This window comes from Hordeum vulgare, chromosome 5H, assembly GCF_904849725.1.
Source record: "Hordeum vulgare subsp. vulgare chromosome 5H, MorexV3_pseudomolecules_assembly, whole genome shotgun sequence".
Classification (NCBI taxonomy): Eukaryota; Viridiplantae; Streptophyta; class Magnoliopsida; order Poales; family Poaceae; genus Hordeum; species Hordeum vulgare.
The window spans coordinates 584102521-584112627 of NC_058522.1; the positions used below are offsets into that span (position 1 = coordinate 584102521).

At 46.1% G+C, this 10107-nt stretch overlaps 1 protein-coding gene across 2 annotated transcripts; it reads right to left on the bottom strand.

Moving 5' to 3' along the window:
• Positions 1–5250: 5250 nt before the first annotated feature.
• Positions 5251–7735, bottom strand: LOC123399645 (probable carbohydrate esterase At4g34215). 2 transcript variants are annotated; one of them, XM_045094041.1, is made up of 3 exons: positions 7112–7735; positions 6276–6462; positions 5251–5566 (listed from the first exon to the last, which is right to left on the bottom strand). In XM_045094041.1, exons 1-3 carry the CDS (start codon positions 7703–7705, stop codon positions 5457–5459), a joined length of 891 nt encoding a protein of 296 aa, XP_044949976.1. In that variant the 5' UTR covers positions 7706–7735; the 3' UTR covers positions 5251–5456. The 2 variants fall into 2 exon arrangements, with proteins under 2 accessions (XP_044949976.1, XP_044949975.1); XM_045094040.1 differs by lacking the exon at positions 5251–5566 and having other exon boundaries at positions 6080–6462.
• Between the last annotated feature and the right edge of the window lie 2372 nt (positions 7736–10107).

Genomic DNA, 10107 nt, shown 5'->3' on the forward strand with positions numbered 1-10107 from the left:
CAGGTTTGTAAGATACTCTCTCCGTAAACTAATATAAGAGTGTTTGAATCACTACTTTAGTAATTTAAACACTTTTATATTAGTTTATAGAGGGAGTAGTAGGGAGGCCCGTGGTTGAGGTCAGTGGCGGAGCGTGAACCAATTTCAAGAGGGCGTCAAAAGAGCTAGCTAGATTAGAGTTGCCAGGAGATTAGCATAGAGTTTAGGTTTAGGAGGAACTTATCCTTGCAAAAATTCTCATGTAAAGGGGGGACCCTCCTTGGTCCCGTCGACGCTGTGCCAGTGGTTGAGGTCAGCATGGAAGGAGAAGTTGTTATCATCCATACTGAAAACGCGGACGATCCAGCTGCTGCCCACATGGAGACGTGTCGGCGAGGACGACTCCGCAAATAGACGGCGAAGGTCTCGTTGAACGTCGATGGCATTGCTAAGCAGTTGCCTTCATATAGTGAAGTGAAAGCAGTTGGCTCTATATATAATGAATCGGATGTGTCTTCAATTTATCCGTCCGCGTAGCCACGGCGCGGAGGGGAGGGGATTCTTGTCTCATGTCCTTTGTGGAGTGATTTTTTGTCCAAAAGGACCAGGAGCTGATTCGAATTGCTAAAAAGAACCACATGCGGTATGCTTTTGCAGAAAGGACCCCCACTCACTGTGGCGGCAGGCACGCCAGGCGACGCGTGTCATCTGCCGCCACCGTCTGAGGCGGCTGGGACCTGCCGCCACGGCGTCACGCGGCCGACGCGGATTTCCGTTCCAGCGTCGCGTCAACGGAACGGTGACAGAAGGGTGGGCCCTACCGCCTCGGGCAGTGGCGGCCAGGCGGGCCCTGCCGCCTCGGCAGCTGGCGGCCGGTACTGTGGATAACTGCGCTGATTCTCACGTTGTCTCCATCGACAAAAGTTGTCTCCACCGATGAAACAGTGTGCATTTTTTCCGCTCTCCACCGACGAAACAGTGTCAAATATATCTGTATAAAAGAGCTCCGTCGTTGCCTCCTCTCTCAGCCTCTTCTCGTGATGTTGCCTCCTCTGTCACTCGTTTCTCTTCTTTGCTTTAGCCCACACTGCTTCTCTTTCTCACTCTCTTCTCTTTCTCACAAGAACTACTCCATATGACGGTTTAAGTGGCGATTTAGGACGGTTTAAAGTTAGAATTTGAAGTCGTTCTAGTTGAAGAAAAGATAGATCAAGGTAAGAGTTTTCCATTTCTGTTGGTCGTGTTTGCATGCATGATGTTTTTATTTTGTTTGATTAGTTTCTAAGTATGTGTTTTCTTTTGTTTTAGGCAGTGTATTATCTAGAGATCCCAAACTCCATATAACGGTTTAAGTGACGATTTAGGACGGTTTAAAGTTAGATTTTGAAGACGTTGTAGTTGAAGAAAAGATAGATCAAGGTAAGAATTTTCCATTTCTGTTGGTCGTGTTTGCATGCATGATGTTTTTATTTTGTTTGATTAGTTTCTAAGTATGTGTTTTCTTTTGCTTTAGGCAGTGTATTATCACTTTTGTGGAACGATTTTGTCATGCGATATGAACTACTAAGTTGAAGATCAAGGTATGAGACTTTGTTCATATTTGTGTTCATGTGATAATAGGTCGATTATGTTCATAAATCACCGGTGATTTGTTCGTGTTTGCATGGAACTCGTATTTATAAAGCAGCTGAAAAAATGTCTGTGTAACTAGCATTTTTGTTAACCATGTAATAATATGTTAACTCCATTAGTATTATTATATTTTATATGTAAGACGCGTGTGTAATATTTTTGTTTATGTGATAATTTGTCAACCTCGTAGATATATGACTCGTGATATATATATATATGCATGCACTTTGTATTTTAAAACTTTTGCTAGCACGAAGTAAATTATGTGTATAATATTTTTATTCATATGATAATAGGTCGAATTCGCTGATATTATACTGGTGATATTTTGTATTAGGAAGGATATCCTCATTAAACCACAGGTATGAATGACATATTGTAATTTATCTTGTATTTATTTTGTAGATGTAGTGTCACGATAAATGGTATCGTGACCATACAATATAAATTATTATGCGTAGATGTACAGTCGTATGTGAATATTTGTTAAATTGTTATATGTAAAAAAAAAGATAAGTAATGAATGTTATTACAATATAAATATAATAATATGATGGTACAATATAAATTATTATGCGTAGATGTACAATCATATGTGAATATTTGTTAAATTGTTATATGTAAAAAAATATAATTAAAGGATGTTATTACAATATAAATATAATAATATGATGATACAATATAAATTATTATGCGTAGATGTACAGTCGTATGTGAATATTTGTTAAATTGTTATATGTAAAAAGATAAGTAATGGATATTATTACAATATAAATATAATAATATCATTTTTAATGGACTAACGATGTAAATATGGCTGCTCGTTAGGTACTATGGAAAATTTGTTAGTGTTTTATGGGCACATCGTACGTGAGGGTCCTTCAGGTGTTAATGTGTCTAGGTGTGGGATGACAACGGTTGTAGTGAGAGGCGTGATTAATGTACAGTATACGGCAGTTAGAAGGTGCATCCGAGCGGTGTTTGGTTCAGCGATAAATGGGAAAAAATGACAATGGAGGCTTTCGTGGTTGAGAGAGGAAATCGTTGGGTTCTGCGACGGGTTACTGGTGAAAGAGCATGGGCGTCGTACATGGGTTTGCAAGCAATTCCAATAACTCCATGTATGGACAACCCATGGTTTATGTGAAGTTCATTTCTGCCAGTGATGTCGCCGATTGTAGTAGCGGTGCCGGTGAGGCTGAGTTGGCCATAACTGTAGCCCTCGATGCCGGCCCATCGGAACCAACGGATGGCCAACAAGTGACCATAACTGTAGCCCCCGACGCCGGTCCATCAGAACCAACAGGTGGCCAACAAGTGTATGACACTGGATATTGGTCTGCGGTCGTTGACAGGTGGCCAACTTGTTTAAATTAACATGTAGCTGAAATTAAGATACACATTGCGGAAATGAAGATACAACTTGCCGAAATTAAGATACACATTGCTGAAAATAAGATACAACTTGCCGAAATTAAGATACAACTTACAGAAATTAAGATACAACTGACAGAAATTAAGAAACAATACAATAAATCTACTGAGTCCAACGTGGATATTTTTCTTTTCCATCACCAGCTTCTTCTGCTGCCTTGGCCGCACGAGCCCTTTCTTTCTTTCTCTCCCTCTCAGCATCACGGGCCTCCTGTCGCTGTCTGTAAACCTCCGCCAGTCGAAGTTCCTCTTCTCGGCTTTGCTTCAGCATCTCATCAATCATAGCCCTCTGCTCCACACAATATTCTTCCCGCTCTCTCTTCTCCTCTGCTTTCTCCTCTGCTTCAGCCTTCGCTCGACGCTCTTTCAAGTCCAAACTAGCCCATGCACGACGACCTCTTTCACAAATCTTGGTCACCGCCCAGTCCCGCATTTCCGTGTCGATCCAACGATAGTACATGCACAGAGGAGGAGGAAACTACAACAAAAATATAAATATATATATCAAGCTAACAATAATATCTACAACGTGTTTATTCTTGATGACTGAAGCATACCGGAGGACTGATGTATGTTGAAGGAGCAACGGGTGGATCTTCCTCATAATTGACGCACATGAAAAACTTCATGCCCAACCAATCTGAAAATATGTCACCTCCTTCACCTTGCAGAGATCACCACACCAACAACGCGGTACTTCCACCCCCCGAGGCAAGCTCGCACTCTTCATTTTCCTAGGCCTAATGCTTTGATCCAAACAAGGCAAACTCATACTGAATACGAAAGAAGTGTGACACACTGAGGCGAAGTGTGGCTGAAAGCTGGCGAAGAGTGTTTCAGTGTCTTCTTTTATAGGCTGAGGCAGATGTGTAGGCGGGAAAATATGGCGCGAAGAGGCGAAATTTACCAGCGAAAAAATGACCCGAACACAAATGATAATTAGGCGGAGAAAAATAGCATCTGAGAGATTCCCTGTCACCTGACACCCCAAAATGAGCGCCAGTTGACGCCACTTTCGGTGCGAGGCAACAGTGTCGGCCGCCTCAGGCGGTGGCGGCAGGGGCCCACTGTTGCGCCCGTTTCATCGAGCGTGCGCCAGTTGACGCCACTTTCGGTGCGAGGCAACAGTGTCGGCCGCCTCAGGCGGTGGCGGCAGGGGCCCACTGTTGCGCCCGTTTCATCGAGCGTGGCGGCAGGCCTGTCGGCCGCCTCGGGTGGTGGCGGCAGGCCCCAGCCGCCTCGGGCAGTGGCGGCAGGTGACACGCGTCGCCTGACGCGCCTGCCGCCACAAGGGATGAGGGTCCTTTCTGCAAAACTACGACGCAAGTGGTCCTTTCCGACAATTTCACTCGGCTGGTGGTCCTTTTGGACAAAAATTCTTGTGGAGTAGGTTTTGGTCTCGCAGCTACGTAGCTCTAGCGATGATGTCAGTGTCATCCCCAATAAAAATCCTTCGGCTCTATTTCCGTCTCATTTACGCTTGTTTTGGGGCATTGCCAAGAAGACCAAGATTTTTCGCACAGCTTTCTTTCTTTCCACTATCCTAAACAGGCGCTTGGAGTTGGACTGGTGCTCTTCTTGGACACTGCGATAGACCAAACAAACTCTGGATTTGCACGAATGGTACTAAGCCAACAAACAGAGTCCAGTACTCACTCTGTTTTTTGTTATGTATGTACGGTACGGTGTAGTGCAACTTATCAATCAAGCAGGTTTATGGAAGAAGGCAAGAAAGGAAAAATTGTATGGTTAAATCTTCTATGATCTCTTTGTGGAAAGAATTTTAATGTATGTATGACCAGTGAGAATGGTTCTTGCATATATAGGCTTCATAATGCATCCTGTGTGTATATGGTCACGTACACAGAGTTCAGCTGCTTCCTTCCTCAACCTCCTCTGTTTGATAGTTGAACTGACCAGAGAGTACTCTTCGTTTGACTAAGTTCTCCATCAAATCAGATATTAGTCATAAGTCGCTAATATCCAACGTAATAAATATATGGTTATTCATCAAGATGAAGAAGAAACATCCATCATAAACATACGGATCAAGCTGACTGATATTTTTCAGTGTACATGCATCGCCAGGCTGAAGCAAACTCATGCTAAAGACGTCAATGGAGTGATCTCTGTACTCACTTGACTTGCATACATACACTAGAGTTAGCCAGGTTTACCAAAGGATAAACCAAAATGTGTCTTTTGAAATTTTCTACTATACATATGATCTCTATGGGTATTTCATTTCTTTTGAATGTGTGTGTGTGTGTGTGTGTGTGTGTGTGTGTGTGTGTAGACCTGACAGAATGAATCTTCTGTGTATCGGCATCATGTTGCCTGTGTATTGGTATATGGTTATGTGCACGGAGGAGTCCGGTAGCTTTCTTCTTCAACCTCCCCTGTTTGTTTGATTATACAAGCACAGATGTGTATGGCTCCCTCCAAAGAATGATGAAGCAACAAGCAAGTGTAGCAACTTGCAGCCACCATGTTGTGGGTGTTCGAAGAGGATGTGCATGCCCTAGCACCCCAGAAAAAGGGAAACAAGAGAGGAATAAATATGCTGCTATTTGAACTGACCAGAGAATTATAATCTGTAATTGTTTCTTCCCAGTATTGGTAATATTACTATGCCAAAGCTTGTTCTGTAATTTTTTTTACAATATTCAATATTTATACATGAATCTAAAGAATGTCTCTCAATGAAACACAAGCTCGATAAACCAAAATAATAGATAGCTTCTGAGTTTTGTAACAGATTCAGTCACACATATTATTTCTTTTGATGGTATGATTGGCTTTAAATATGCACTTTTGACATCGTTTAACCAGGCGTTTCCAACCGCGGTAGCTAATGGCAGGGCATCATTCATGCTCTACCGATGCATTATCTCATATTCAGCTCCACTCCACGTGCTAGATGATTTTTCTTCATACGCATTCAGCCTTTCCAATGCACAATCACCAGCATGCTATAATTCAAAAACCGCAGTTGGCAAAAACAAGAGCAGCTTCCATTATGGAACTGCAGGACTCCGGTGGTTCTCCATACTCATTGATCATGAAGAACTTGTACTGAATTACATTGGCATATTTATACCAATCCAATTCATGAATTTTAAGAACGGTGGTGCTCAGCGAAGAGTTCAGAGAGGAAATTAACCAAAGTAGGGAGCAAATAAATAATGGATCTCTTTAGAGCCACAGGGAGAACTAGTGTTTGAATGTACCATAAGTCAAATAGGATTGAGCCAGCATATGTCCCAGCTGGACCTGAGCCTGGGTGTTAAGATGCAGATGGCCGTCTTGGAATGGCAACCCCATCGCATCGACAAACCTCACATTGCGAAGTTTTAAGCCCTTCTGAGCTTCCCTTACCACTTCAGTATACTGCCCAAGCCCTGATGCCAGCCCAACCTGGAATATTGAAAGATCGACGATGATGAGAAGTGAGCACATCAAAATCATTACTGTCCATAGGTAGTACTTTATGTATGCAGCTACATCTAATTGCTGAAGTCAAGACAAAAGACAATGCTCCAAATTTAGATGCTTCCATGTACTCCCTCTTGTACCTAAATACTTGTTGCTCTGCATTTGAGTTACTCGGCTAACCTCGACGCACCCAATTTGGGAGATGCAAGCTGCAACCAAAACAGGACTAAGCTAGATTTGTCCAATTCTTTGACAAACATGCCCACTAACTAATCCAGTTCGCTAGGACCAGCTGCACATATAGCGTGGCTTCAGCTGTAGTATGTCCTCTGTCTACTCTACCCAAATGAATGTTAGGCCAGCTGCTACTACCAACTCTGTTCTACTTGTACGTACGTGTGTGCCCACTAACAAAAAAAAGGAGTGGAATGTTCTTTGCTTCTCATGGAATGTAAGATCTACACCAACCATGCCCAAGTGACAAGTAAAGCTGCTAGCTTTCGTGTCCCTCCACTCACACTCAGAATCATTTGATCGCAAGTAAAATCATGCAGATCTAGCAAATTATAAATGAGTAAACCAAGAAGAATTAATTAATGAAGCAATGGATCGAGATGGCGGACGGAAGGACCTGGATGAGGAGGAGGTGTGGCATGGCGAAGTCCTGGCGGAGGTCGCGGACGAGCGCGCCCATCCGGCGCGCGTACTCGCTGGCGTCGGCCCAGCGCACGGTGTCGCTCTCGCCCTGGTACCACAGCACGGCCCCGATCCGGCCGCCGGTCTCGACGGCGACCCTGGCCCGCCGCACCATGTCGGCGTACAGCTCCGACCCTTTGGCCCACTCGGCCATCCGCGTGCCCCCGACGGCGCAGGGCACGAGGGCGACGGCGGCGCCGCGGGCCCCGCCGGAGCGGAGCAGGGCGTTGGCGAAGGACATCCCGGGGCCGACCCCGCAGGTGCGGTTGCCGTCGATGCCCTGGTGCAGCGGCTCCCTGGCCTGCTCCCAGCGCAGCGAGGGGGAGAGGCGGAGGACGGAGGCCGAGGGCGCGCAGTCCGGCGGCACCACGCCGTCCCAGTGCGTGCCGCTCACCCCGCCGCGGCCGGCCATGTTGGACTGCCCCGCGAGGATGAAGATGAGCTTGTTGGACGGGGGCACGTCGGCGGCCGCGTGGTGGTGCCGCAGCGCGGCGGCGGAGGCGGCGAGGAAGCAGAGGAAAGGGAGCATCTTGGTCGGTCGGTGGCAACGTTCCTTGGGAGCGGACTGGGGACTGGGGAGGGGGGTTTGAATAAGCGGCGCGGTTGGTGTCGCTGGTTGGTGGGCCCGCCTCAGACCGGAGTCAACCGGAGTGGGATCCTGCTGCTGCTAGAGTACGTATTTAATTAATTCAGGCGTGCTGATCGATGCAGCCGATCTGGGCCCTCCGATCCAGATCCGGTGAACACTGCCTAAGCCCAGATCCAAGCACATGCACATTGTTCCCTCTTGAAAAGAACTTTTAGAACAAGTACAATAAGGTACAGTCAGCAGGCTGTAAGGATTAAAATACTATATTTTTGCTGAGTTGGATGAGAGAGAAGAGGAGAGAGAAGGAAAGAGGGCTCTTCGTGAAGAGCCAGCTCTAGCACGTGCTTCTAGGTGCTTTGTGAGAATGAAAGGTGGGCCATATATGATAAAAGTAGTACTCTTTTATAGCTAACTATTGTACAAGCTAGCTATAAGGTGGGCTATAAGATGGCTTATAGCCAGCAGTTGGCTATACTATTAACCATGCTCTTAAAAGACATCTACCTCAAAATTCTTTAAACTCATGGGGAGCCCCAATATGTAATCTCGGGGTACCTTACTTCGTCGTTAAGTTAATAGAAATAAGTGAAAATTTTATATAGACTACGTATATACAAAGCAAATAAATGAATTTATACTATAAAGTACGTCTATGTATATTTATATGTAGTCCACATTGAAATCTTCAAAAATTTAAAAACCGAGGAAGCATGTTACATTTTTGCTGGTCCCATGTGCCACAATGATGAGAAAAATAGGAAAAAAGGCTAGGAGGATCGCCAATGGCGATGGCGGTCTTTGGCTTGACATCACGAACAAATACCTTCGGGTCCACCCGCTCGCCTTTTGCCAACGCTCCGGAGGGTCTCAGTTCTGGCACTCAGTCATTCAGCTGCTCCCGGTCCTCCTCCAGTTCGATCGGGTCCGGTTCCGCTACGTTGTTCTGGTTCGATAGGTGGGTGGGTGACGTACCCTTTGTCACTCGCTTTTCGGACTTATTCTCCATCACGGTGGAGCCTAGGACTTCTATCGAGGTCGCCCTTCCGGATCTAGGACGCCTCGCGTTCCACCGTCCCTTCGCCCCCCCCCCCCAGATGTTGCTTCCTGGGATGAGATGCTCGAGTGCATCGCTCTCCACACCCCCGACGTTGACAGTGTTTCGGATCGCATATCTTGGCGGCTGGAGCACTCGAGTCGCTTCTCCACTAGGTCTCTGTACCAGGCCATCGCCCCGTCGACTGCCCCGGATGCTATCTCAACTGTCTCGGCCATCCAACTGCCGCTCAAGATCAGGATGTTCTTATGGCAATGGATTAGGGGTCGGGTACCTTCTCGGGTGGAGGTGCTCAAATGTAATGGTCCTGGGGATGGGATGTGCCCCCTCTCCGATATGGTGGAGGACTCGAACCACATATTCTCTGCGTGTGTTTCGGCCCAATTTCTCTGGAGTTGTTTTCGCGAAGCCGTTGGCGGCCACTGGTGCCATACCAACGTCCTCGACCTCTTCACGGAAATCCAGGCCATTCCCCCATCGGCACGCCGCATTAGGTGGCTGGCCATTGGGGTGCTCGTGTGAACGCTCTGGATAGTCCGCAACAACCTTGTGATTCAGCATGTTCCCCTTCGCCGTGCCACTGACGATGTCTTTAAAATGTGTGGTTCCCTGCAGCTCTGGCAGCCGCTTAGACGCTATTCCGACCGAGACACTATCAACTCCATCATCGCCAACCTTTGCTCGATGGCGCTTTGCCTGGCGCCCTTGCTTCCGTCGCCTCCTCCCGAGCCTGATTAGCCTGTTTTGGCTGCCCCACCCTGTGTTGGGTCTGGGTGTGTGTGTTTTTTAGGGCTTGTTGAGTTGTGCCCTCGGCAGAACCTCGTATTTTTTGTCATGTGCTACTCCGTGTGTGTGTGTGTGTCGGTTGAACCTTTGTTGGATGTTGTGCTCAGGCGGTTTGCTTTATATATAAAGCGAGGCGAAAGCCTTTTTTGGTATATAGTGGGAAACTGTCTAAATAGTTGTATCGGGTGCAACGGACACACCTGCCACTCCACCCACACAATTGTATGTTGATGCTTCCTTGTTGGAAATATGCCCTAGAGGCAATAATAAAATGGTTATTATTATATTTCCTTGTTCATGATAATTTTCTATTGTCCATGTGTTAGAGCATATATCTCCATATGTGGTTTTGGTAATTGATGACAATTCCTATGGGCTAATGGTTGCCTTAAGTTATATTTATAGGATTTGTCCATAGGCACTTCTTGAAGTCCATCTGTTGGGTTCAAGGAGTTTATATGATGACCAAGATGGTATTCAAGGCATTATCCGAAAAATGGTC

Coding starts and splice junctions, on each gene's coding strand:
- LOC123399645 (XM_045094041.1), bottom strand. CDS start 7,705: ATGCTCCCTTTCCTCTGCTTCCTCGCCGCCTCCGCCGCCGCGCTGCGG. Junction 6,463..7,111: donor CACACCTCCTCCTCATCCAG/GTCCTTCCGTCC, acceptor TCAATATTCCAG/GTTGGGCTGGCATCAGGGCT. Junction 5,567..6,275: donor TCAATCCTATTTGACTTATG/GTACATTCAAAC, acceptor CTGGGGTGCTAG/GGCATGCACATCCTCTTCGA.